Here is a 27,867-nt window from a genome sequence, read left to right as displayed (position 1 = left end):
TGATTACATAATTTCTGGAATTTCACAGTATTGTGGAATAATGATGCTCATTTAAAATCACAAGTTCATTCTAACTTTCCTGGAGCAAATTGTCTATCACAGTCTGTAATATATAACGGTGCTCACATGTTATATACCATATATGTGATCAGCAGCATGGGGATATTTAGTAGTGGTTCAACCAGATGAGTGGGAGTTCTTTGTTTCTTAAGTCCTGTTAGTTTTGTCATATCGCCTAACATTTTGGATTTAGCATACACTTATCAGGGAACTACACGTCCTTTTAAGAAATCTCCAAGGTGGGGCTGGGAAGGTGGCTCAGTGGTAGAGCGCATGCCTTGCATGCCTGATGCCCTGGGTTCGATTCCTCAGCACTACATAAGCAAAAAGAAAAAAGCTGGAAGTGGTGCTGTGGCTCAAGTGGTGGAGCGCTAGCCTTGAGCTGAAGAGCTGAGGGACAGCGCCCAGGCCCAGAGTTCAGGCACCATGACTGGCAAAAAAAAAAAAGAAGAAGAAGAAGAAATCTCCAGGGGCTGGGAATGTGGCTCAGTGGTAGAGTGCTTGCCTAGCATCCATGAAGCCCTGGGTTCGATTCCTCAGTACCACATACACAGAAAAAGCATGAAAGTGGTGCTGTGGCTCAAGTGGTAGAGTGCTAGCCTTGAGCAAAAGAAGCTCAGGGACAGTGCCCAGGCAAAAAAAAAAAAAAAAGAAAGAAAGAAAAAGAAGATGACATTTCCAGGTTTTCTGTTTCAAATGTTTGCTGAAATATAGAAAAACTGGTCACTATGTGTTTCAAATGTTTGTTGAAATATAAAAAAACTGGCGACTATGTGTTAAGTTTTTATTTTGGAGGGGTGTGGGGGGTCCGGTTGTGGGCCCTGAACTCTGGACTTGGGCACTATCCCTCAGCTCTTCAGCTCAAGATTAGTGCTCTACCACTTGAGCCACAGTGCCACTTCCGGCCTTTTCTGCTTATGTGGTGCTGAGGAATCAAACCCAGGGCCTCAGGCATGCAAGGCAAGCGCTCTACCACTGAGCCACCTTCCCAGCTCTCCTGCCATATTTTATTTTTTTATTTTTTATTTTCCAGGGCTGAGGACCGAACCTAGGGCCTTGCGCTCGCCAGGCGGGCGCCCTTCCGCTGAGCTAAACCCCCAGCCCCTTCTGCTATATTTTAAAAAACAAAAATGTGTTTATTACTGTGGCAGAAAATATCCTTCCTCCCCATCTTGGGAAGTGAACCCAGGGACCTAGGGCCTGGTGCATGCTACTAAGTATACAGTCTGACACTCAACTGCAACCCAGCCAGAAAATAGGGTCTTAAATCAGATCTAAACTTGGATCTTTCAAGGATTTGGGATTGTACTGACTCAATTCTAGCCCCTAAAAGTTCCAGCCTAGGACATACTTAGGGACAATATCTTTTTTTTTTTTTTTTTGGTTGGTTGTGGAGCTTGAACTCTAGGCTTGGGTGCCGTCCCTCAGCTCCTTAGCTCAAGGCAAGCGCTCTACCACTTGAGCTACAGCGCCACTTCCGGTTTTCTGTGGTAGGAGTCTCACAGTCTTTCCTGCCCAGGCTGGCTTTGAACCTCGATCCTCAGATCTCAGCCTTCTGAGTAGCTAGGATTATAGGCGTGAGCCACCAGTGCCTGGCTAGGGACAATATCTTGTTTTTTTTTGTTTTTATTTTTGTTTTTTTTTTGGGTCCAGTCGTGGGGCCTGAACTCTGGGCACAGCACAGCTCAAGGCTAGTGCCACAGCACCACTTCCGGCTTTTTTCTTTTTTTTGTTTATGTGGTGCTGAGGAATCGAACCTAGGGCCTCATGCATGCAAGGCAAGTGCTCTACCACTGAGCCACCTTCCCAGCCCTAGGGGCAATATCTTATCTTAAAGTTGACTCCCAGAAGGATCTACCCTTAGGGAAGAGGCTGTCTCCCCAGGTTTTTTGTTCTGTTTTGTTTTGTTTTTATACGATCAATTGCCTTTGTAATGTGATTATGATGTGTGTGTGTTGTCTTTTGATTTTGTGCCATTGTTTCCCCTCACCAGCTCTGTTACTAGGTAGTTGGTGCAGAGAGGTGATTATAAGAATGTAGATTCTGGGACTGGGAAGGTAGCTCAGTGGTAGAGCGCTTGCCTTGCATGCATGAGGCCCTGGGTTCGATTCCTCAGTACCACATAGGCAAAAAGAAAAAAGCTGGAAGTGGTGCTATGGCTCAAGTGGTAGAGCGCTAGCTTTGGGTGAAAGAGCTAAGGGACAGTGCTCAGGCCCAGAGTTCAAGCCCCATGACCGACCCCCTCCACCTCACTTCCTCTACCCCCCCCCAAAAAAAAGAAAAAAAGATGTAGATTTGGGGCTGGATGTGATGGGCCTCTGTCCAGTGCATTTTGGAGTTACTTCCTGGTCCTAAAGAGAGGCTGGCTCTGTGAGAGGTCGGCATGGCTAAAGCAAGGCCTGCCCGTGGAGGTCCTGGGGAATTTATTCGAAGGGAGGCATGTGGAGAATTGCTGTGTCTCATTCTTGTTTTCTTTTTTTATAGGCACCAGTTTGTAGAAAATAATCTAATACTAAAAATGGGTCCGGTAGATAAGCGAAAGGTGAGTCGGGCCCTTGCAGCTGTGCTCAGCCACCTCAGGCTTCTAAGCTTGGGTCAGCTCATGACCTGCAGGAAACAGTGTCTCTTGTCCTGGCATGCTCTTTAGAGTCTTACAGGTGGAGGAGTGGGAACTGGGCAGCTGGAAAGCCACTGCCATGTCCGTACTTTGCAGCTCAGTTTCCCATTGCTGCAGGACGCAGAGTTCACCAGGCCAAAATTTCTGTTACTTTGAGGCCATGTCTGGTCCTACTTATTATGATTGTGCAGCATGGATCAGACCACACTAACATGAGCAGCACATATCGGACTGTGCTGACATGAGCAGCACATACTGGACCATACTCACATGACTCCTGGCATCCCTTCAGAGCTGCAAGAATCATCACAAAAGTGGGCTGCAGCGTGTCCTGTAAGGAAGAGAACGCTGCCTTGAAGGAGTCAAGGGGCCTAGGACAGTAGCTGCCGGCAGCGGCGAGTCTTTGTGAGTCCAACAGTAGGGCCTATGAGACTAGGGGAGGAGCTGTCTCAGATGAGTAATGAGTGACTGGGGTTCTTCCAGTGTAGATCCTTCCTCTCAGTGCATTAGTAACACAGTGTTTGGTTTTTGCTCAGGGTTTATTTGCACGGAGACGGCAGTTGTTGCTCACAGAAGGACCACATTTATATTATGTTGATCCTGTCAACAAAGTCCTGAAAGGTGAAATTCCATGGTCACAAGAACTCCGACCAGAGGCCAAGAATTTTAAAACTTTCTTTGTCCACACGGTGAGTCTGTCCTGAGGACTCTGGCTGGCAGTGTTCTGGGAAGACCTCTGTGCCTCTGAGGAGAGCCTCCCTTGCTTTGGCCTTGGGCCATTAGGGCCCTGCATTAAGCCCTCAGGCCTGAGTGGGCCACTCTGAGCTGGCTGTCCATTTAGGGTGGGTCACTCACCTGCATGTTTAGTTTCTGCGCGTGTGGAAGACCTGGTGAAGGTGCTACAGGAGGACATTAGGTGCTCTCTGGGGTGGGTTAGGGGACTCCCTGGAGGACATCAGGTGCTCTGTCTTTGCAGCCTAACAGGACGTACTACTTGATGGATCCAAGTGGGAACGCTCACAAGTGGTGCAGGAAGATCCAGGAGGTTTGGAGGCAGCGATACCAGAGCCACCCAGATGCCTCTGTGCAGTGACATGTCCTGCGGCCGGGCTGCCCTTCGCTGCCAGGACACCTCTCTTGGCGCGGCTCGGCCGCCACCAGGACGCTTCCAGACCACCTGCCGCCGGCCACCTCAAAGAACGCAGATGGCGGGAACCTTGCAGCTTTTTTATTTAAAAGAAAAGAAGAAAAAAAAACACCCAACTACACAAAGAACAAAACCAATAGCAAACAGGAATTCAGGGTTGCTTTGCTTGCTCTCTGTGCTCTGTGGAGGCTTCCACATGCTGTTGTGCCCGTGGAGACCCAGCTCCTGCCCAGACCAGTGGCCACCTTCGGCATCACCAGCCCCTCCTAGCATCCAGGGGAACTTTGTACCCGCTACCACTCCTCCCACCTGCCCCAGCTTCTGCTGCGGCTGAGGGGCTGGATGTATTTTGGCTCTTTGTGCCCACCCTCATTGTCACAGAGCCCTTCACCAGGGAGCCTCTACACCCCTTTGCTGGGCTGAGCTGCCGCCAGCTGGCTGTGGGCACCAGGGTCTTGGCTCTGGGTGCGCACTGCCTTCCCTGGGTCTGTCGTGCCCGACCCGGACGTGTGGCTGGCCCTCGGCGCCTCTAGCAGGGCCTCGCTGCCTGTGATGTTTGCGCTCCCTGCGCTGGAGGCGACATGCAGCGCAGGCAGCTACGGTTGCAGGGAGTCCCGCCAGGCTCCACTTCTGCAGCCCACCTCCTAGCAGTGTCCGTCAGTGCAGTGGACACCATGCCAAATGTATGTCCAGGAGGAATGCCATCAGCCAAGGAACGGTTAGCACCCAGCTGGATCACTGCACCTGGGCCAGGCCAGGAGGCCCCCTGGAGGCACCAGCCAGAACAGCTTAGGCTGTCAGCCTCCAGGGGGCAAGTAGGGCCACAGACCTCCTGAGAGTCTTGGAAAGGTCTCAGTGTGCCGGCTGCTGCCGCACAAGGAGGGTCTGAGAGAACCCTGGGGCCAGTGGTCTCAGGCTCTGTCAGTTTCTGGCCCATCCGCACATGCCCCGTTTGTATTATGGGTAAACACTTCTCAGCTAGCTCAGCTTTTGTGTCTCTACATTGAAAATTTTAAAGCCTATTTGGTCCATAAAGAGTGGATTTCTACCAAAAAATGTTATTCACTGATGCCCAGGCCATGAGAACAGCCCACTTAAACCCAACGCCTGCCTCCCTGTCTGTCCCCTGCCATTCCAGGGCGCTGCTGTGGATGCCCCGCGGTGGTGGTCTGCTCTGCAGTGGGGGTGCCTGGCACACACCAGCCTGGCTCCCTTCTCTGCTCAGGCAGAGCGCCCCTGAGAGGCTCCTCCGTGCCTCGCTGCCCAAGCTGTCCCTGGTGGGGACGCTCTGGGAAGGAGAGGAACAGACAGTCTGCTTGCAGGTACACCTCGGACGCCCTGTCCCCAGGGCAGGAACACTTCCATTCCTGTAGACTCACAGAGGCCCCAGTAAATGGCTTCCGCAGAAAAGCCCCTGCCCCTCCCGTCCCCGCTGACCGCCTGTGTGCCAAGTGGCTCCTTTTAAGCCGGGGGCAAAGTGCTGATGCAGGTCCTGCTGTTTGTGCTAGTGTGGAGTGCTGGAGAAGAGCAGAAATGTTCCCTGGGCTTTCCAGGGGGTCAGCAGCCAGGGTCAGGGCCGTGCCTGTCCCTGGGGAGCGTGACACTGCCTGGCTTGCAGCTCTCGGCCTGCGGGCCCCTCTCCCAGCTGCTGAAGAGGCTTGCCTGTGTGGAGCCAGCTTGGAATTTGTTCGAGTTCCTGATCGGCTCCTTTCCCTTGTAACTGGTTAGCCTTTTCAGCCCTCTGGAGAACAGCCTGTACCTGTGTGGTGGGGGCTCCCGGCTCTTGCATACACAAACAAGGCATCATTTTGGCTGCAGAGGAGAGAGTGAGGCTGAAGCTAGGCTTGGTCGCTGCCTCCGGCTGGAGAGTGCCACTACCTCCTCGCTCCACCCAACCGTCCTGCCGGCAGCCACCGCTCTGGGGCAGCTGAGCTGGCGACCCGGCCCTGCCTGCCGCAGCTCCATCCTCCCACTCCCTCTTTCCTGGCCTTTTGTTAAAGGCCATACCTCCCTTCCATCAGAGCCACCCACGGCATGCAGGCCGGCGCCTTGCCCTGTAGGACAGGTGTGTGGGTGCTAGCCTGCCCAGCAGCACACTTGGGATCTGCCAAGGGGAACGAGGGGAACCTGCTGTCCCGAAGCCCTGGTGGCCCTGTGGCCTACGAAGCAGGGTGGGTGTGAAGGTTGGAAGCACACCCTCTTGGTCCCTCCCACCAGTATGGGAGGACCTGAGGCTGTAGTCGTAACTCCTGTCCACTGTACCCTACCGTAGGACATGGAAAAGCGGACTTGGACGGGTGGGTCCTACCCCTTTGTCTGTGCCCTCAGCTAGAGAAGTGGCATCCCTGTGTGGAGCTCTGAGCCCCTCCGCTTCAGGGAGCGGCACTGTGGTGTGGCTGCCATCCACTGCAGGCGGTGGCGCCGTGGCATGGCTGCCGTGCTGAGCCCTAACCTCCTGGAGGCTTGCGGAAAGTTTGCTTTGAGAAACTTGTCAGGCCAGCGCTGGCGGAAATTCACCTCTAGGCCTCTGGTGTCTGTGGTCCATGCCTGAGGATGGCCTTGTGGTACAGTCTTAGATGCCAGCAGAGGAGCACCTGGTAAAAGATCAACGACGAACTCACCAACCAGGGGCTACTATGAGCATTTTGACCTAGATCCTGCCCCTACCTGCCCCCCAATATTATTTCCTTCCTCCTCCCTCCCTTTTTCCTTTTTCTCTTCCCTAATCCCCCCCCTTTCCTCACCCCCCCCTTCCTCCTTTTTGCAGTGTTGGAAATTGAGCCCAGGGACTCAAGATGCAGGAAGTGCTCTACCACTGAGCTACACCTCCCCCCCCCCCCTTTTTTTTTTTTTTTGCTTTCCTAACTAAACTGGGAACATACAACATGCACATACTTTTACATCCAGCTTTTTCATTTGATATCCAAGCATTTCCCTGTGCCATGGACAGTTGAAGCAAGTATTTAGTGATGGTAGAGTCCAATGGTTGTACATTTTATCAATTTATCTGACCATTTCCTTTTTGTAGATGAGTTCTTGGTTTTCATTATTTAATGCTGTGATGAATATCCTAATCAGTTTTTGGTTTTTTACCTTAGACATTTTCCCCCTCAGATACCTGCAAGTGGTATGTTTGTGTCAGACGACTTTTTTCATGGCACAGATTCCCTTTGGTCTCATATTCAGATGCTCTGTGTTCCAGTAACAGTCCTGCTACGCTGTGTGTTCCAAGCGATGTTTGAATATGACTCTCCTTCCCCCATCCCTTTTCAACGGATTTTTTTTTTCTCCCCCTGAGAACCAGCTTCCTTATTTTCATTGCAAGAATCTGGTCATGCTTGCATGTTAGTCTCTTCCATTCCTGCTGCTATGGCTTCCAAGTGCTTGGTGATGTTTTCACAATCTTGTCATTTGTGACCACAATGGTACTGAATCTGTTTCTGCAGTTAGCAGAGATAAAAGTGTTGTACTGACCTTTGCCACATGCTTAGTGGGTGATTCGTAATTACGTTTATAGACTCAAAGTTCATTGGGCTATTTGGGATCAATAGTGGAGTAAAAGCTCTGCTTTGAAAAAGAAACCATGTAAATGATTGGGTTTTATAAAAGCTCCTTTGTGTGACCCTCAGGAGGTCTGGCCTTTTTCTTGTACAGTGTGGTGCATGCCCCGGCTGGTATGGAGGTAAGGCCACCTTCTTTCTCCCCTCTGCCCATAGTGCTGTAGATTGACTGGTCTTGAGACTACCCAGATTTGATTCTTGTTTCTTCAGGTTGGGCGGTGGTCCATTGATTTAGGTAGGAAACAGGATTCTTCCAGGCACCCGACTCAGTGCCACTTGACTCTACCAGAGCTTATGGCCTCTTGTCCTCTGATGCCTGGAGACTCCTCCTTGACCAGCCCAAAGACCTAGGGTGCTTCCTGCTGAGATGGGAAGCTGCCAGGAGAGCAACACAGAGGTCCCCTTTCTGGGAGAGGTCGCCATACACTGTTTGTGTGTTGTTTCTCTGCAGGTGCAATATTAACTGGTGGTGACCTAGGTCGCTGTGGTTCTTTTTAGGCAGAATATGTCTGGAGCCCCTTCACACCTCTGAGGGGCACTAGCTTCTGGCCCAGCCTGCAGGACTCTAAATCAGGCTCTAGGGAGGAAACTGTGTTTAGCAACAAGCAGTTTTATCTGTCGCTGAGATGATGATGGTGGGCAAATGAATTAGCTGGTGTACCTGGAATTTCCCTGTAACTCGTTTCTTTAGTATGAAGAAACCAAACATCTGTAAAAAGTAAGACTTTTTACAAAGGGCAAGCTTTATTTTTAATTTTACTTTTTTTTTTACCAGTGCAGCCCCCTCCCTAGTCTAGCTGTCCGGCATAATGACTACAAGTAGTTTATTGTGTCAGTGACAAACTCTTGTCATGACAATAGTTTGATTGGATGTGGACAAATTAAACTTAACAGTATTTTTGAGCTGCTGCAGCTTGTCCGTAACTGAAATAGGACGAATCAATAGTATGTTGCTGTCGTTCAGGTTGGTGGCAGTCAGTTAGAACGTGTGTAATATTTTCTACCTGGTCTGTAGCTGTAACTGTGATGTACAGGCAAAGCAAAAATTTAAAAAAAAAAAACTTATGAAAACAAATAATGCAATGATACTAGGATATACACTTTTGTATTTTTATTCTTATATAAGGTTATTTGCTGGCTAAGGTTGGCCTCTAGTTCAGTCTGTGTTATTTAAATTCTAATATATGAATTATTTGGATTGAATTCATGTTCGGGGCCACCGTTGTTGTATGTATTGATGTACAGCCTTGAATGTGAATAATTATTGTAAACTATATTTTACAACTTTTTTTCTGGCTTTATTATATAAATTTTCTATTTGGTCATAGTTTAATCATATCATAATTTAATGAATCTTTTTTTCCCTTTTTTCAAGTATCTGTGCTTTCGATGTAGTTACTGAATGATGAATTTCCCTCGTATGCTCAGTAGTCTTGTAATAAAAGCATGTAGTGTGTACTGCTTCGCGGCCTGGCTCCTCCTTGGGCGGGGCCGGGGGCGGGGCCGGCGGGCGGAAGGGGGCGCTGCCGGCCGGCGTTCCGGGCCGGAACTTCCGCGTGACGCCGGGGCGGGCGCTTTGCTCCGGAGGACACTCTTAAGGACCGGACGCTTCCGGCCGGGCAGCACTGTGGCAGGGCTTGCTGGGATCATGGCGGAGAACCACTGCGAGCTGCTGTCGCCGGCCCCCGGCGGCCTCGGGGCGGGGCCGGGGGGCGGCCTGTGCCGCCGCTGCAGCGCGGGGCTCGGCGCCCTGGCGCAGCGCCCGGGCGGCGTGTCCAAGTGGGTCCGGCTGAACGTCGGCGGCACCTACTTCCTCACCACCCGGCAGACGCTGTGCCGGGACCCCAAGTCCTTCCTGTACCGCCTGTGCCAGGCCGACCCCGACCTGGACTCGGACAAGGTGAGGGCCTCGCGGGCCGGCGGGCGCCTCGGCCCGCCCTCCTCGGCGACGGGGCCGGCGGGGCCGGGGAGGCCGGCGGCGGGGCCGGGGAGGCCGGGGAGGCCGGCGGCGGGGCCGGGGAGGCCGGGGAGGCCGGCGGCGGGGCCGGGGAGGCCGGCGGCGGGGCCGGGGAGGCCGGCGGCGGGGCCGGGGAGGCCGGCGGCGGGGCCAGCGGGGCCGGGGAGGCCGGCGGCGGGGCCGGGGAGGCCGGCGGCGGGGCCGGGGAGGCCGGCGGCGGCGGCGGCGGGGCCGGGGAGGCCGGCGGCGGGGCCGGGGAGGCCGGCGGCGGCGGCGGCGGAGGAGGCGGAGGCCGAGGCGCCCCAGACCCTGGACTTTGTTTCGGACCTACTTTATTTCTTCCCTCGCCTGGCGTGGCCGGGCGTGTGCGCGTGCGCGCGCGGGGCGCCGTGGCGGTCCCCTCGGCTGCCCGGGGCCGACGTTTGAATCGGCGCAGCTCGGGGGGCGGGGGCCTCCGGGGACGGGCTCCCTCCGTCCCGGCCGCGCGCGGGGCCGCCAGCCCCTCCGCGGAAGATGGCTTCCTTCGCGGGAGAGGGGAGCGGCGGGGAGCCTTTTTTGTTCTACCTTGATTTCTAGGCGTCGTTTCCTGCCAGCCTTGCAAAAGAACGGCAGTGTCCAGGCTCACGGCCGAGTCTCCGACCGAGACTGCGTGCGCGTTGTTGTGCAGATAGTAACGAACCTAACTTGCTGCGTACGCCGAGGAGAGCGTGGTCAGGAAGGTGAACGCGGGAGCCGCGGGATGCAGGCTCGGGGAGGGTGCGTGGACTTCTCCGGTGTGGCAGTCACGAGCCACTAAACTTGACTGGATTTCCCAGTAGAACCTATACGACTGCGCTTGGCAGTGTTCCTTGCCAGCTTGCCATATTTGCAGGAGGCTTTCCAAAAAGACGAGGAGCTCTCTCCACTTAGAAAATCCTGACGGAGACAGTTCTCGGTGTCAGGACATGAGAACTCGGGTCGCCACAAAAACACCCATAGTGGGCAGAAATTAGGGCCTTGAACGCACGCTCTCTGAACTCTCCTCCCTCCTCTCCCTTTGTCTCCCCCACCCCCTCCCCTTCTCCAGCTGTTCCCAGTTCTCATTTGATCAAGCTCCCTACTCTTACTTAGAGACTTGACCTCTGGAAAATGACTGCCATCTCCAGGATAGAAATAGGCTTTTGTCAGCTGTGGTTTCTCTCTTGTAGTGTTTACTGTTGTTCTTAATCTTTTTCTGATCCTTTACTTGACTTTCTACTCCAGCAATATCCCCCGCTTTGCTTAACTCGATTTTGAATTGTTCTGTCCATTGGGTTCTTTTGAGGCAGTGGCAGCCTGTGCAGCACTGAAACAGTAGATTCAGAGCCCAATGACTGTAGACTAGTCAAGTTGATTCATCCCATCATTTTATTTTTACAGCTACTTTTAAGAATTAGGCTTTACTGCAGTTGTGATCCTTGTGTATGTGTGTGCAATCTTATCTATCAGAATGTATCTTTGTTGTAGTTGGTTTTTAAAAATCGTATTCTGTTTCAGAAATGTCAAAGTGAAATTCAGAACATACAGGTAATCTAGCAGATACAGTCTCTCATACAGTTGGTAGCAATAGATAAGGGTTAGTTCTAGTCACAGATAAGTTGCCAGAAAGAGTGTTTCTCACTAGTCATGTCACTAAACTGATATTTCACGTGAGAAAATGTATAACAGGAGGGTCTTCTCGGCCCCCTCCCAAGCTTCTGATGAAAGAATGTCCAAGGAGATACCTCCTAGGGTAAGGAATCTGAGGGCGGAGGGTGGAGGATAGGGGTATTAGCAGTGGGAGGCCATTAATTACATATTGAAGACAAACAGGATGTTGATTCACTTGTGAGGATCTCCAAACTGACCTCATTAGAGATTGAGGAAAGAATAGCTGATAGCTGTTCCTAGAGTTGGACTTCAGCGGGAACCTGCTACAAGACCCCTTCCAGGGACGGGGCCTAGTGTTGGGCATTTGGCATCGGGCCCACCAGTAGTGATTGTGGAGCTCCTGCGCTTGCCAGGTGCCGTGGTGGGATGGGAGTTGGGTGAGGACCCTTCAAATCAAAACCTTCTGGGGTTCTGCAGGGGCTGGCATGAAGACTTCCATCTACTGCACCCCTCCATCCCCCCCAGTTCTTAGAGCCTAAATTGGGACCCACTTCTGGCCATGCTTGTGTCCCCAGACCCTCGCCCTCTGGTCTCCTGTCACCGCTGGTGTGAAGTTCTCTGTATAGACACAGTCCAGCGGGACTGTGCTGGTGTTGGCCGTCTGCTGTCCTGTCTTTTTTCTTCCCCATGTTGTCCCTGGGGCAGGCCAAACTCATACTCCTTCCCGAGCTGCCTGTGGGGAGGGTTTGCTCCCCTTTGGCTGTGTCTGTCTGTATTCCCAGCTGTTGTATTCCGGAGGCATTGCCGTAAACACAGCTTGTGTGTCCCTTCACTGGCCCCTGACTTAGCGTGGAGACACTTCAGGAGGCCAGGGACACCTAGACGCTGGAGTTGGAAGCTATCCTGACTGACATGGGTTCCTTTGCCAGGCCTCCAGAAAACTCAAAGTAGGACATGAGCTTTTGCCACTGGCACAGGGCCGCTGTCCCAGCTTGAAGGGGCAGACAGGGTGGCACCTGGTGGATCTTGGGGGGTGGTCATGGTGTGCCCTGTGATCAGGCCCTGCAGTCCTTTCCGGTGCCCACTCCGAGGGCACTTGGTCCTGGTGAGTTTTAGGGTTAGAAGGGTAGGAAGGGTTAGGGAAGGGCGGGAGTGCCATCTTTGGATCGGCTACTGGCTTGGCAGGAGAAGTAGGGATTGCTTAGAGTGGAAATGGTCGATTATGCTCTGCAGAACTTAAGTCAGAGAAGCAGTGGCCTGGCAGAGTCCTGCAAATGGCCTGTGTGCTGGACATGGAGGAGGCATGAAGCAGGTTTCGTTTTGATGCTTGTGGTCCTAGCTGTGGAGCCTGGGCTGCATCTCCCACCTCCTCTACCACAGGTGCTTGACCTCTCTGAGTCTGTGATCACCTGATGCAAGGCACATAGCCCGTTGGCTGTGAGCAGGCCAGTGTTGGGAAGGATGGACCTGTCCTTTCATGGGAAGTTGGACCCTTCCTCCCAGGCCTAGGCCCCATGGCCATCTGCTGCAAGGCTGGCCCTCTTTCCAGTAGGCAGTGCCTGGTCTCAGGTTAGCCCAGGAGTCTGACAGCACTTGCCAGGTTTTCCACGGAGTGTTCCCGGAACCCACAGATGTGCCTCAGCCTCCGGATGGGTGTGGCCGCTCTGTCTCCAAAAGGGCGGGGCCCATGAAGCTGCTGCCCAGTGAGCACAGAGGCGGAGGTGGAGGCGGAGGCGGGGCAGCGCGCTGCCCCCTCTCTGGTGTCCTTACGCCAGGCCAGGTGTCACCCCGACTCCCTTCCAGAGCTCAGCGTGCGCTCCGCTCCTGCGGTGGTCCCTCTGCACACCAGGCCCCCGCCACAGCCTTTGAAGTTGGGAAGGAGCCTGGCTTTGACTGTGTGTGGTGGTGGTGACTGTGACTGGCGTTACGGTGACTTCCTCGCTGACCAGAGGCTCACTTGCTCAGTCATGGGAGGTGGCAGGAGCTGCCACCTGGCACTGGGGTGGTGTAGTGATGGACGCACGTAGTGGTCATTGCTTTATTCTTGTGCTTCAATTTCATTTATTTATTTTTTGGTTGGTCGTGGGGCCTGAACTCTGGGCCTGGGCGCTGTCCCTCAGCTCTTCAGCTCAAGGCTAGAGCTCTACCACTGGAGACACAGCACCGCTTCTGGTTTTCTGGTGGTTAATTGGAGATAAGAGTCTCACAGAGTTTCCATCCCCGGGCTGGCTTTGAACCGCGATCCTCAGGTCTCAGACTCCTGAGTAGCTAGGATGACAGGCGTGAGCCACCGGCACCCAGCCTGTACTTCATTTGGGCCTGGGCGCTGTCCCTCAGCTCTTCAGCTCAAGGCTAGCGCTCTACCACTTGAGCCACATCACCACTTCCAGCTTTTTTTTTTTTTTTTGCTTATGTGGTGCTGAGGAATCAAACTCAGGGCCTCATGCATGCAAGGTAAACGCTCTACCACTGAGCCACCTTCCCAGCCCCTGTACTTCATTTCTTAAAAGAACGCATCCAGATGCTTTCTCCCCACAGAGATTTCTTAATGTTTGTCTTGTGCATAGTCATTGCTGTGAACCTTCCAGAGTGGGGCTGGGCGGCCCCGAGGCTCATGGGTGCCGGTCAGGAGCCTTGCCGAGGGGCCGGGGCCGGGCTGCCTGGGCAGCAGCGAGCCTGTGAAGCACAGCGCCAGGGTTCCAGTATGCTGCCCGGCCCTGTGCTCTGTGTGCACTCGCCGACCCTGGGCTCCAGCCCCAGAGGGCAGCGAGCCCGCCCCGCCCGGCTTCCCCCGCGGCCATGGCTCTCAGGTCCTTGGCGGCTGTGGCACCTCTGCGCTCCGCGGCCTGGTTTTGCAGGTCGGGCCTGTGCGGACTGAGGGAGGCGCAGGTGCCACTGGGGACTGGGCAGGCCACGGTGGGGAGGAAAAGGAGCCAGGGGTGCCCTTGGGTCCCAGCAGGAAATCAAGAACTCTCTGCCTTGTCTGTCCCGCAGAGGCCATCTTGAAGCTGCTGGGGACTGCGGAGGGGACCGCTTCGGGCCCCACAGCTGAGGGGTGAATGTTTGGCCGGGCTGTCCGGGGCGCAGTGTTCTGCACAGAGTGGGGAGACTCGGGCTGGGGCGGCCGCACCCCAGTCCCACAGACCCACCAGGCTTGGTTTGTGCAGCCCGGTCCCTGCTCATCGCCGCAGTCCCCGTTGCTACCTCCCGCCTGCTGCCACTGGTGGCGTGACAGATCCACACACTCAAAGCGGTGGCAGCGCGTGTCTGCTGTGGACTGTCCTAAGTTAGGAAACCACCAGGGTGGGCGACCCCAGCCCAGAGCACAGAGCCCGCACCGCGGCCGTGCACCTGCCCACCCGGGAATCAGGAGCAGGCTTGTTCCACAAGAAGCCACGAGAGCCTCGTGGGGGGAGGGCGAGCCCCCATCACATCTGCTTCGAGCTTCCCGTGACTCGCACTCGGGAATGTCAGCGTCCTCCATTCTCGGTTCCAGCGGTGTGGCGGGGCTGCTGCCCTCTGGAGCTGGGAGGCCAAGGCCTGAGATGTGAGGGGCTCCTCCCAGGGGAGCCGGCCGCTCGCCCCTCCCTGCCTCACCCGAAGCTGCTGTTCCCCGGTGCTCACAGGCAGCGCAGGACCGTGTGGCAGAAGCAAGTTGAGCGGGAGGGTCTCCCGGACCCTCGCAAGCTGTTAGGAGTTGGGGCCACCGCAGGGGTGCTGGTGTGGAGGTGGCAGGCGCAGGGTGCAGATTGGTCGCTGGCGGTCCTCATCGGTCACCGGTGGTGTCAAAGGCCTCTCTGGGGTTGAGGCTTGTGGGGGACAAGTCAGAAGGGTACAGGCGAGGGTTTGCATGTGAACGTGGAGTCACTTGAAACGTGACTTGTGATTTCAGAGGAAGAAAGCCAAGTGTGTCTCCCAGGCTGGTGGGGGTATTGGTGTGGGTTAGATGGGGGGGGGTTGCTAGAGTGCTCGCTGCATTTGCTCTACAACACGCTCCCCACAGCCCACCCTCCCGGACGCTGTCGCTCCTCTCCTGAGCTACTCTCAGAACTTGAACTCGCGGCCCGCCCCTTGGGCTCCCACTCAGCTGAGCGAGCAGTCCTAATTCTAGCTCTTCTATAAAACACAAGGCAAACCTCCCCACCATGTTCAGGTAGCCCGTGCCTGTTATAGGGATGGGGCTGGGAAGGTGGCTCAGTGGTAGAGCGCTTGCCTTGCATGCCTGAGGCCCTGAGTTTGATTCCTCAGCACCACATAAGCAAAAAGAAAAAAGTTGGAAGTGGCGCTGTGGCTCAAGTGGTAGAGTGCTAGCCTTGAGCTGAAGAGCTGAGGGACAGCGCCCAGGCCCAGAGTTCAGGCCCCAGGAGCGGACCCAAAAAAACAACAACAAAAAAAATTAGAGATGGTCAGAAAAGAGGAAGAACGGCTATGCACGGCCATCCGCCACGCACGGCCATCCGCGGTGTCCAGCCTTGGCCTGCCTCCCAACCACTTCCCCTTAGTGCCTTAGGTGTCAGGCGTGTGGCACCCAAGGGTCGAGGGCTTCCAGGAGGAGCGCGCGGTGCCGGCAGTCCTGCGGAGATGATGGCTAGACCCATCATCACCGTCTCCTGACAGCCTGTGCGCCCACTGGCAGCCCAGCCCGTGGAATGGAGGGTAGAGGAATGGAGGCCCTGAGCTTAAGACCCTGGCCCTTTCTGTAGAGGCTGCCATCTCCCACCAACAGATCCTGCAGAAGGGGGTGGGCGGGGGGGGGGGTGGGGAGGTCTTGCCCCTCCCCAGCCCTGTGCCTGGAGCTCACCTCCACCCAGAGGAAGCAGACGAGAGCGCCCTCAGTGATCCACCGACGAAGTGTCCTTGCCTGCCCTGCCTGCGCAGCGCCACATGGGCCTTTGCCCTGCTGGGGCTCCGGTCCTGCCAACCACGACACCAGCGGGGCAGCGGTGTGTCTGGAGCGCCCTGCCCCCCCCCCCCCCCCCCCCCCCCCCCCCCCGCTGGCGCTGCTCCCTCAGGCAGCGGCCAGCGACGGACAGCCCTCCACCCAGATCTGAGGGTCTGGTCCCGAGCATGGTTTCCAGAGGTGCTCCTGCCTGAGCGACCCGTGCTTGTGGCTTCCTGTGAGATTCTTGGGAAACTGTGTGCGTGCTCATGCTGGACTGGACTAAGCAGGGCCAAGCATGCTTACTTGGCTTTTTTGTCAAGGCTAGTGTTCTACCACAGGTAGACTCTGCGTCTGGCTTTTTGTTGGTTAGTTAGCGATAGCAGTCTCTTGGACTTGTGTGCCTGGGCTGGCTTTAAACCTTGATCCTCAGATCTCAGCCCTCCTCAGTAGCTGGGGCTACAGCCGCCGGTGCCCAGCGTGGGAAGACACGTTCATAGTCAGAGAAGAACAGGATGGCCAGCTGTGGTAGTGCACGCCTGTAATCGTAGCACTCAGCAGCCAAGGAGGATCATAAGTTTGGAGGCCGTAGTGAAGCCCCTGTCTCTTAAAACAGTAGCCAGGTGCTGGTGGCTCACGCCTGTAATCCCAGCCACTCAGGAGGCTGAGATCTGAGGATTGTGATTCAAAGCCAGCCAGGCTAGGAATATCTCTGAGATTCTTATCATCAATGATCCACCAGAAAACTGGAAATGGTGCTGTGGCTCAAGTGGTAGAGCACTCGCCTTGAGCAGAAGAGCTCGGGGACAGTGCCAGGCCGAGTTCAAGCCCCACGACCGACAAAACAAAAACAAAAAAGTAATAGTAATAGAAGTACAGGAATTCCAGCGGGAAATTCGCGTGGGTTTTAAGATGCGCGTCAAGCTGCCGGGGATGGTGAAGTGCTGTCCTGGACCGAGTGGCAGTGTGAGGGGCTGGGGTTGGAGAGGTGTTCCTGCCGCCCCCGCCACGCCTCCTCGGCGGCTGGGGTGCTGAGTGGCCTGCGGAGCCGAGCAGCCGCAGGCTCGCGTGGCGCATGCGTGGCTCCTGGGTTCGTGGGCTCTCACTCTCGCCGCCCTCCCGCCGTGGCCGCGGTTAGGTGACTGCAAACGCCCTGGGCTCCCTGGGTCTCGTTTTTCTGGAAGCCTCCAGGAGGATGAGGGTGAAGTCACGAGAAACCACCAGGAGAGAGAATGGGCCGCCCGACCCCCCAGCCTGTCCCTCCGGCCCGGGACAGGCAGGTTTCTATGGGTGTGCAGCTGCGGGCGGTGGAGGAAACCCCGCACTCAGCGGGGCCGCTGCCCTGGGTCTGGGAGGGCTGTGAGGAAGCAAGGCCCTGGCAGGACATCCTGCTTCGTGGCTGGCTCCAGGCCTGGCGGGCCTTCGGGCCCTGCAGCTCCCACGCAGGCCTGTCCACCCGCCGTGGCCAGCGCCTGCAGAGGCCCAAGGGAGCCGCACCCACCGTGGATATGTGAAATCGCCTTCCCCAGCCACTGGCCGGGGGCCTGGCTGCCCCCTTGCTGAGGGCGGGAAGCGGCCACCCCTCTGTGGAGGTCTTGGCACTGCTGCCCTGGTGTCAGGGGCAGGGCGCAGGCTGGCACGGGCCCGCCTGGCCCTCGTGGGGGCCCACGTATTGTGCAGTTGAGCTGTGGGTCTGGCCTGGCCTTGCTCTGACTAGAACTACTGCAGGACTGACAGCGCGGCCTTCATTCTTCGCAGGATGAAACCGGTGCCTATCTCATCGACAGAGACCCCACCTACTTCGGGCCTGTGCTGAACTACCTGAGGCACGGGAAGCTGGTTATCAACAAGGACCTTGCAGAAGAAGGCAAGTGGTGGTTTTTTGCCCAGACACTTGATCTTGGGGGCAGTCCTGGTGTGCTAAACGGACTAGCCAGCACCTTCCTGAGCTGCGGGTCTCAGGGGAAGGGCTGGTGGCCCAGGGTGACAGGTGGCCTCCGGCTGGAGGGAAATCCCAGTTACGTCCCCGAGTCCCAGCTCGGAGCAGTTGTGGTGCCACACCTTACTGGGCATGAGGGTGCCCTGTGCTCCACATCCCTCCCCCCCCCCCCCCCCCCCCCCCCCCGCCAGAGCTGGCAGGCCGGAGCAGGTGAAGTGAAGATCAGTTGTTCCTCTGTTTCAGGAGTGTTGGAGGAAGCGGAATTTTACAATATCACCTCACTAATAAAACTTGTAAAGGACAAAATTAGAGAACGAGACAGCAAAACATCACAGGTAAGTCAGATGACCAAAGCGTTGGTGCCTTCTCCCCGTAAACACTGCTCACCCTCCATCCCTGGGAGGCTTTTGACCACAGCTGTCCCATCCCCTCCCACACCGACCCTTCCTCCATCCCCTCCTCCATCCCCCCCACACCCACTCCCATACCGAACCCCCCTCCATCCCTACCTCCATCCCCACTCCCACCTACATCCCCTCCTCCATCCACACCCACACCTCTCCCACACCCCTTCCATCCCCACCCACATCCCCTCCTCCATCCACACCCACACCCCCTCCCACCCGACTCCCCCCTCCATCGCCCCTCCATCCCCACCCACACCTCCCCACCTCCATCCCCACCCACTCCCACACCCCTCCTCCATCCCCCCCTCCATCCCCACCCCCACCTACTCCCACACCCCCCTCCATCCCCCCCTCCATCCCCCCCTCCATCCCCACCCCCACACCCCCCTCCATCCCCCCCTCCATCCCCACCCCCACCCACTCCCACACCCCCCTCCATCCCCCCCTCCATCCCCACCCCCACCCACTCCCACACCCCCCTCCATCCCCCCCTCCATCCCCACCCCCACCCACTCCCACACCCCCCTCCATCCCCCCTCCATCCCCACCCCCACCCACTCCCACACCCCCCTCCATCCCCACCTCCATCGCCACCTCCATCCCCACCCCCACCCACACAGACCCCCACACCGACCCCCCCCTCCATCCCCACCCCACTCCCACACCCCACCTCCATCCCCACCCACTCCCACACCCACACCCCACCTCCATCCCCACCCACACCCACACCCACACCCCACCTCCATCCCCACCCACACCCACTCCCACACCCACACCCCACCTCCATCCCCACCCCCACCCACTCCCACACCCACACCCCACCTCCATCCCCACCCACACCCACTCCCACACCCACACCCCACCTCCATCCACACCCACTCCCACACCCACACCCCACCTCCATCCACACCCACACCCACTCCCACACCCACACCCCACCTCCATCCACACCCACTCCCACACCCACACCCCACCTCCATCCCCACCCACACCCACTCCCACACCCACACCCCACCTCCATCCACACCCACACCCACTCCCACACCCCCACCCACTCCCACACCCCCCCTCCATCCCCACCTCCATCCCCACCCCCACCCACTCCCACACCCACACACACCCTCCATCCCCACCCCACACCCCACCTCCATCCCCACCTCCGACCCCACCCACACCGACCCCCACACCGACCCCCCCCTCCATCCCCACCCCACACCCACTCCCACACCCCACCTCCACCCACACCCCACCTCCATCCCCACCCACACCCACACCGACCCCCACCTCCAGCCCCACCCACACCCACACCCACTCCCCACCTCCAGCCCCACCCACACCTACCCCCACCTCCAGCCCCACCTCCACCCACACCGACCCCCACCCAGCCCCACCCACACCGACCCCCACACCGACCCCCCCCTCCATCCCCACCCCACACCCACTCCCACACCCCACCTCCATCCCCACCTCCAGCCCCACCCACACCGACCCCCCCCAGCCCCACCCACACCGACCCCCCCCAGCCCCACCCACACCGACCCCCCCCCAGCCCCACCCACACCGACCCCCCCCAGCCCCACCCACACCGACCCCCCCAGCCCCACCCACACCGACCCCCCCCAGCCCCATCCTGGTGGCCTCCAGCCACGCTCTACAGCTCCTCCCCCTGACCTAGGAGATCGTCCCCTCCCCACCCCCAGACATTTGTGCAGAGGTTTAGGGGATGCCATGCAGGCAGGAAGGCCCTGTGAGAGGGTGGGAGGACGCCTCTCCTACACCTGCAGAGAGCCCGTGGCCAGCAGGGCTGCGGGGAGGCTGGGAGGAGAGCATCTCCCGCCCTTGGGGCCTTCCCACGTGACCATGTGGCACCTGCGCTGGGCTAGCACCTTCTGGAAGGAGGCACCGTGGTGTTAGCGTTGTGCTTGCCACGGAGCCATCCCACCCCTGAGAGCGGGGGGGGGGGGGGGCGCCCCCAGCAGGCTCTCCTCCAGGAGGATGCTGGGAAATGAGCCCCGAGCCACACCACGCTGGGCCCGCGGCGCCCCGCTCCTCCCTCCCTCTGTGTCCTGGGTGGAGGCTCGCCTGTGGCCTGGCACTTAGGGGCCAGGCCAGGGGAGGATCGTGCCTGGGTTGTGCACAGCCCTTGCTAGTGGAGTGGGGCAGCCCGGGACACTCCCTGTCTCTGGGCTTTGCAGTCTTCTTCCTCTTCCCTCTGCCTCACCTCACGGTGGTGCCGGCTGTGCTGCCAGGAGGCCCGCGCCGTGCAGGGCCTGGGCCTGGCCTGCCCAGCTCAGGACAGGAGGTGTCAGGGGGCGCTGTGGGGCGGCCGCGGGTCTGGCGGCTGTGTGTGGAAAGCTCTTCTGGCGTGGGGCAGCGCCTCACCCCTGCCGGCCAGGCTTTCCTGGGAGGTCCTCCGCCAGACAGACTCGCAAGTCTGACGTGGCCTGGCCTGGAGCAGACACAGATGTCCGAATGTGCTCGAGGGGGTCAGGGGCGCGGCCTGTTGTGCGTTGGGATTGAGAAGGAGATGCCTATCTGGAGGGAAACCATGGCGCCCAGCAGCTCAGAGCACCGAGCCATGGGGGTCTCGGGGAGCCCGCCCCTGTGTGGCACCCGCAGCACTGCTTAGGGTGGGGTGCGGGTGTGGCTTTCTCTCATGTGTGCTTGTCCACCCGCGCAGATGCCGGTGAAGCACGTGTACCGCGTGCTGCAGTGCCAGGAGGAGGAGCTCACGCAGATGGTCTCCACCATGTCCGACGGCTGGAAGTTCGAGCAGGTGAGAGGCCCGCGCCCGTCCGGGCCTGCGCTCAGCGCCCCCCCCACCCCCAGCTCCAGGGCCGGGCATCGGGGCTCAGCCCTAGCTGCGGGAGGAGGCCCCTAGAGACTGGGTTCCAGGGCCCTCAGCACAGTTGCTGTAGGGAGTTTTGGGGGTGGGGGGGTGGCTGTTGAGAGACCGCGTCCTCCCGGGGTGAGGGATTTGGGTTTCTTTCTAGTTTTCTCAGCAGCTTGAAGAGGTTATATGGGATTGCAGGTGCCTGCGGGCTGGGCCCTCCTGGGGTCTGGCCAGGCTGTTCAGCATCGCTGATGCCCACCTGGCTGTGTGGGTGCTCGTGGCACTGCCGGCCGGGCTCTCTGGGGCCCTGTTGCCATCCTGGCTCTTGGAGCTGGGTCGTTCTTGTTGGCACTAGTGTCTTGAGACTTCTGGCTTGATGGGGAAGCGCTCTTCTAAGTCCTCTAAGCTCTGTCCTGTTGTGGGTGACCCGGACAGGTCACGGGGCGCCCCCCCCCCTCCTCCAGGAGCAGGTCTCCCGAGCGAGACTAGCTGGGTTGGCACGCTGTGCCGCCGTGGCCAGCAGCTGGTGGTCATACAGACTGCGGTCCTTCCCTGGCCGTCCTGGCTGCTCCCGCCACTCCCCAGCTGCGGGAGCCGGGAGCGGCTGGTGCAGGTGTGAGTCCGCAGGTGACACTGTGGCTTCTCCCTGGGTGGGGCAGTCAGTGTCCCCTGGGCCGAGCCCAGCCTCGAGCCCTCCGGCCCCCCGGGAGGGCCTGTCCTGGCACGTCGAGCAGTTAAGTTAGGTGCAGGCAGGTGCAGGAGCTCCTGCGGGGGGGGTGCTCTCCACGCGCCTCCCTCTGCGGGCTGCGCCGCGTGCGCCTCTGGTGCCAGGGCTGCGCGTCACAGGCCGCGTCTCCCCCAGCTGGTCAGCATCGGCTCCTCCTACAACTATGGAAACGAGGACCAGGCCGAGTTCCTCTGCGTGGTTTCTAAGGAGCTGCACAACACCCCGTACGGCACCACCAGTGAGCCCAGTGAGAAGGCCAAGGTGAGGGGAGGGTCCCACGGCTGGGAGGGAGGGCCCACGGGTGTGGGGGTCCCCTGGGGGGAGGGTCCCGTGCCCCAGCCCTCGACATCGTGCACGCGCCGCTTGGCTCTTGAAAGGCCTTCCCTTCCTCCTGCCTCTGTGGCTCGCGGGCCCCTGAAGCTCCTGGCGGCTGGTTCCGGGGCTCCCGTGCCTCGGCCGTCCGTGTCCTCCGCGCAGGCCGCTGCTGCGGGCGTCCTCCAGCCCGCTGGCCGGCTCAGCCTCAGGACGGCCGCGGTGAGCCGCGTGCCGCCGGCCTCAGCCGGAGCGTGCGGGAAAGGACCTCCTGCCGCCTACCCCAGGGACAGGGGTCCTGGGTGTCGCAGAGGGGGAGGGGCGCTGGGCTGAGCGCAGAGGGGCCTGACCTCGCCGGCCTTCCTCCCCGACGCATCCTTGGGCCTGGCTCCAGGCCGACTGGACCACCTCAGACCTCTGAGCTGCATCCACTGGGCAGCTGGCGGGGCTTGCTGGCCCTCGGGAGGCCCAGGGTGTTGCGCGGGTTGAGTGGAGGCCAGACCGGGGCGTTTAACCTAGGACTTGGGACCAGGGACTCTGGCGACCCAGCCCTTGTCCAGTGGCCCTGGCAGTGTCCAGTAGCCATCCCCGGAGCCTTTCCTGGTCCTCAGGCCAGGGCTTGGGCACCGAGAGGCCCTCACCACTGAGCCTGTGCGTGACACACGCACACACACGTGCACGCACACGCCACACTCCTGTGCTGGGGCTCGGGCGCCTGGGGGGAAGCCAGGCTGCAGCTGCGGTGCCAGCCGGGGTGAGGTTCCTGTGGGCTCGCGCCTCGAGCAGCCAGCAGTGGAGGGACTCTTACAAATGGCTTTATTTTTAGAAGCCTTCTATTTCTGAATTCATGGTTTTCACGCTGAAAGTGAACGGGCCCGTCTCCCTCTGTGGCCCTTCAACTGCCCAAGGGCCCCCACGTGACCCTCAGTCCCTTTGCTGTTGAAAATGTGGCCCCATTTCCCTTTCCAAAAATACCTGGCTCTGAAGTAGGACAGCTGCAGAAGCTTCTGGGTGGAGCGGCTGCTGCAGCCCGCCGGGACGGGCTGCAGATTCCGTTCCTGCCAGTTACCCACCAAAGAAGGGAGGAGTTCGGGGTTAGAGGGTGTTCTCATTCGTTCCTTCATTTGGTCACACTGGGATTTAAACTCAGGGCCTCGTGCTTGCTGGACGGGTCCTCCGCCGCTCGCCGCGCCCTGCCCTGCCCTCCCTGCCCAGGGCTGCGCTTGTTAGGGCAGAAAGCCTCTCAGAGCTGTGTCCCGTGGGCTGTGGTCACGGCCACCTTTTCACACTGAAGCCTGTCCGCGTGTGCCCTGCGCGTCGGGCACCCGGCGCTCGGAGCGTGGCTGACGGCCCTGTCTTCTTCTCCCTTCGGCTCGCTGCCCGCCACACCAGAGTGGCGACGAGGACACGGGCGCCAGAGCAGTGACGCAGGTTAAGTTGTGTGTCACGGTGAGCTCCGTGGCCCTGAGCTCCTCCCACGACCTCCGTCTCCTTGACCTGTGACCCGCTGTCCCTCGCTCCTGCCTGTAGCTGACAGAGCCTCCTAGATGTGACTAGAGCTGCCTGCGGGGAGGGGGGCCTGCCGGAGTGGCCTTCCCTGGACAGCACTGGGGCAGGAGGGCTGGGGTCAGACCATAGGCCCCGGTGACCCGAGAGTAGCCGCGGGCCAGGCAGTGAGTGCGGGCTGCGGCCGGCCTCTGGCAGGCGACCTGCCACCCCTCCAGCGGGGCCGCCTCAGGCTCCCGCGTGCGCTCGCCTCCCTGGGCCACCTTGGCCACGTCCAGGGCCTGGTCCCACGTGTGCGTCCCTCCTGGCGTCTGTCTGTGTGTGGGGACCCGGAGGCGGCGGCCCCGGGGAGGGCGGGCGGCGGCACCCCACGGGGTCCCTGCCTCTCAGGCTGGCCACACAGGCTGGGTGCCTTCTCCACTGCCCCCGCCACACCCAGCCACAGCCCGGGCCAGTCCCCTCCTGCCCAGCCCTCCCGCCGAGAGGCCTTTCCCTCCACCAGTTGTACCTTGAGGTCACTGTGAGTATGGGATTTGTCTCTGGACCCGCAGTGTTTATCACGCGCTGTGTGGAGCCAGGGGACATTGTCCCTGCGGGAGAATTCATCACCAGGCCACGGTAGACAGCCAGGTGGCCCTCACCTGTCCCTCCACACTGGGGAGGCAGAAGGATCACAGGTTCAAGGCCAGCCTGGGCTACATATACCACCCTGTCTCAAACACTCTCCCCATAAAGAAGGAAATGTAAATAATACTGGTATACAAAGTGCTACTTTTATTTTTTTTTATCTCTCATGGGGCTTGAACGCACGCTCATGGCTCGGACACTGTCCCTGAGCTCTTTTGCTCAAGGTGAGCGCTCTACCACTTGGGCCACAGTGCCACCACTTCTGGGGGTTTTTTGGGTGGATAATTGGAAATAAGAGTCTCACAGACTTTGCTGCCCAAGCCGGCTTTGAGCCATGATCCTCAGATCTCAGCCTTCTGAGTAGCTGGGATCACATGTGAGGCGCTGGTGCTCAGCTGCTTATTAATGTTATACAGAGTCCCAGCATCAGGCTCAGCCTGGGCGCAAGCGTGGATCCTGATGTGGGCTTGTGGTCTGGGCTCCATGGCCTCCTGGGCTGCGGGCGCGCTGTCCCCTGCCCGAGGCGTGGGCAGTGACGGGTGCCTGGCTCCGGCCTCTGGGATCCCCAGCTGCTGGGCCAACTGGAGGCTGGCCAGCATCGCGTGGGGCGGGGAGTGGGGGGCAGCTTCTTTCAGAGCCATGGAGGTCACGCCCGCTGTAGGGCCTGGCTTACGGGAGGACAGTGGGGTACGCAGGAAGCCACCCTGGCTCTGTCCCGCCAGGATGGAGCTGTGTCCTTCTGGGCCTCCGGTGGAGTGGACGAGGCTGTCTTCACCCCCCTCTGGCGTGTCCGGCTGTTCCCGGGGCACGGGGCACAGGTGCCACCTGCTGGGGCCGGCCTTCAGCCACTCACGCCCAGGATCGCACGAAGTGGGCTGTGTTGTCCCCTCGGCACCTGGGGTGGGCAGGGCCCGGGGTGTTGGATGGGTAGGAGCAGCTGGCACCTGGGGGCCCCCCACATCCGTGGGGCTCACAGCCGGGGCCACCCGCCAGCTTACTCATCATCCCCAGCCGCGAAGTGCTCCTGCGTCCGCGTCTTCTCCCTTTTCTGTCTTCAGCGGCCCGGGCTTGCTGGGGCTGAAGCAGCGGCACTTGGCAGCCTGCCGCGGGGGCCGTGGGGGCCGTGGGGTGGGGGGGAGCTCCAGTGGAAACTAGGGGTGTGGGCCCGGGGCGCGGGCTCCGCCCTCCAATCAGGTGCCTCCTTGCCCGCGCCCCGAGTCCTCACACTGTGCATTTGGCCTGTTTCAGATTTTGCAAGAACGGGGCTCCAGGATGTGAGGCGGTGCTGACAGCCGAGGAGACGATTTCCTTTTCCCACAGAGCGTGAGCCGCCACGTCGGGAGGCGTGGCTGTGAGGAGAAGCCTGCTTTTGATCATTTCTCTTGAGATCTGGGTGCGGATCCTTTTTGCCTCGCAGGTGGGTGGTGAGAGATGGCCCAGCTGTCGGAGCCCCGGCTTCCCCGCGGGGAGGAGGCCGGGGCCGGTGTGGGCCATCTCTGGGGCTCACGCTGTTCTTTCTGAGTGCCACGTGGGACTGAGGCGGGGAGCCCCGGCCCGCTGGTGCAGGCCCGAAACTGTTTGAAGGACAGGGTTCTTGGTGCTACAAACACAGCCTGGGCCTCGGCCGGGGAGGGGCGCCGCCGTGCCTGCTGTGGGCACACCGGCTCGGGGCTCATGCCGAGCGCCCAGCCCTTGATCTTGGGTCAGGGAGCTCCCCAGCCTCCAGGCGTGATCACGACTCCCCCCACAGGGCCAGGCCTCTGCCTCTGGCCTCGGGGGCTGCGGTGTATCAAGGCTTCTGATGTGTATTTTCCAGGCGAGAGAACTTTGCATCCCCTTTTTTCCAGTGTGGACAGGCCACCCGTGTTTATACTCTAGAAAGGCCTGAACGTGCTGCGTTTCGGGTCTCTGTTAGCTCACTTCACAGAGGTGGCCGCGGCACCCTGTCTGTCCTGCCCGCGGGCTTGGAGGGGGGCTGGCGCCCACCAGTGCCTTCGTGGCGCCGGGGTGGATGCTGGGGCGGGAGGCCTGTCCACCGGCTCCGGGGCCTGCTCTCGGGGTCACGTCGAAACTTGAGGATGTTTACAGTGCATCGCGTCTCTTCCACCGGCCCTCACCTCCTCCTACAACTATGCAGTTCTCTCTCTATTTCTGGGCCTTGGGCACTCAGCGGTGACACGGCGCCCGTCGGGGCTGCCCACCGTCACGACGTGGAGCAGCTGGGCTCCACAGCCCACCCCTGTGGGCTCCGCCCGGGCCCCGGGAGCTCTGCGCCTCGCCTCCGGTCCCGGGAGGGGGCTGCCGGGACCCTGTCCGTTCCAATGCCTCCAGAAGCTCCTCGCCAGGGGCCCTCTTCCTCTTCTCCTTTGCCAGTAACCTGATTAACCGTGTTCTCCAGCACCTCGGGTGTACCCCCCCCTTCCGTAAGGTCTCTTGTATGTCGTTAAATGTTTGGCTTAAAAAGTTTATGAAAACGTTGTACCGGGGTGGGGGGCGTCAGCCACCAGCAGGAGCTGGGGCGCCCCAGGGCCCCTGCCGGCCGTGGGGGTGCCCTTTGGGGAGCTGCTGTGTGCTTAGCATTGTTTGATTTATGACCTTGACATCCTAGATAGGCTTGTGGGATTTTTTTTTTTAATTTAAAGATATTAAGACTTAATTCACTAAAATTTGTTCAAAGGGGATATTTATACTTTTATACTTTTTTAGGTATCCGTATTTTATCAGCTTACTGTTCAATGCCTAAGTTTCCCCTGAAAATAGCAAATAAAATTGTGTATTTATGAATGAGTCCAGGAACTGTCATTTTTTAAATTTTTTTGTCATAAAGTAGTTGTGCAAGCTGTGCGTGTATATGATGTCCTTTGATTACATTCGCCCCGTCCGCATTGTTCCGCTTGGCCCTTCCCCCTTTCCCCTCCACAGTTGCAGTGGATTTCAGTAGCACGGTTAAGGTTAAACCACGCTCACCCCTTCCACCTGGACGCCTCCCAGGGACCTTTGGGAGAGGCCTCAGTGCAGCGGGTGTCCCGGACACCTGTCCCGTCTGCAGGAGGCAGACGGGCCGGGCCCCGGGCACCTGCCTGCCGCCGGCCCGGAGGGGCGCCAGGGACAGGGCCTGGGGGCGGCGTCAGGGCATCCAGTGCACAGGTGCGGCAGGAGAGAGGCTGGGGCCGGGGCCAGGGCCGGGACCGTGCAGGTCTGGGGTTGGGTTTCCCACTGCTGGCGCCTTGCAGGGTGCCACATGGCCCAGGCCCTGCCCCGATGCCAGTGGGGAGTAAAGGTCCCTCCTCACCGCCTCCAGCACCTTTCTGCAGAGCCAGCTTCCCAGGCGGCCCACAGGTGTCGATGTGGCTTTCTGGGGTGTCGCTCTTGCTTTTCTCTCCACCATGTCCTCGTGCATCTGAGTATTAGGCGGCGGCTTCCAGGCAGGCTCCTGGGCCTGGGACTCACCCTCATGGGCTCTTGGGTGCAGAGGGTCCTCCACCCACTGTTTCCCTCATGGGACTTTCTGGGGCTTCCGCCAGCCCTTACAATGTGCGTGTGTGTGCACGTCGCTATTCTGGCATCACCGGCAGCAGCACTTTGGTGGACTTCCCCGTGAGCCGCAGGGAGGACACCACCCTGCTCTGCACCCGGCTCCCCCCCGCGCTCCCTCAGCTGCCTGCTGGCCTGTCTGGCACAGTGGGGA

At 59.2% G+C, this 27,867-nt stretch overlaps 2 protein-coding genes across 4 annotated transcripts in view; both read left to right on the top strand.

Annotated features, from left to right (window-relative positions):
• The window catches only part of Pdpk1 (3-phosphoinositide dependent protein kinase 1), a 70,076-nt gene extending 61,234 nt beyond the window's left edge, over positions 1–8,842 (top strand). For all 3 annotated transcript variants that reach the window (XM_042698456.1, XM_042698458.1, XM_042698459.1), the window contains 3 exons: positions 2,545–2,602; positions 3,214–3,366; positions 3,654–8,842. In XM_042698456.1, the coding sequence (XP_042554390.1) occupies positions 2,545–2,602; positions 3,214–3,366; positions 3,654–3,770 (328 nt within the window). In that variant the 3' untranslated portion in view covers positions 3,771–8,842. The remainder of the gene's footprint in view (positions 1–2,544; positions 2,603–3,213; positions 3,367–3,653) is intronic.
• A 188-nt stretch (positions 8,843–9,030) lies between these two features.
• Kctd5 (potassium channel tetramerization domain containing 5) lies at positions 9,031–26,966 on the top strand. The gene is made up of 6 exons (XM_042698461.1): positions 9,031–9,284; positions 17,587–17,695; positions 18,011–18,102; positions 20,855–20,950; positions 21,870–21,995; positions 25,428–26,966. Exons 1-6 carry the CDS (start codon positions 9,033–9,035, stop codon positions 25,455–25,457), a joined length of 705 nt encoding a protein of 234 aa, XP_042554395.1. The 5' UTR covers positions 9,031–9,032; the 3' UTR covers positions 25,458–26,966.
• Positions 26,967–27,867: the final 901 nt, after the last annotated feature.

The sequence above is a fragment of the Dipodomys spectabilis genome, unplaced genomic scaffold (assembly GCF_019054845.1).
Source record: "Dipodomys spectabilis isolate Male_0828 unplaced genomic scaffold, ASM1905484v1 ptg000231l, whole genome shotgun sequence".
Classification (NCBI taxonomy): domain Eukaryota; kingdom Metazoa; phylum Chordata; class Mammalia; order Rodentia; family Heteromyidae; genus Dipodomys; species Dipodomys spectabilis.
This window is presented reverse-complemented; position numbering and strand designations above follow the sequence as displayed.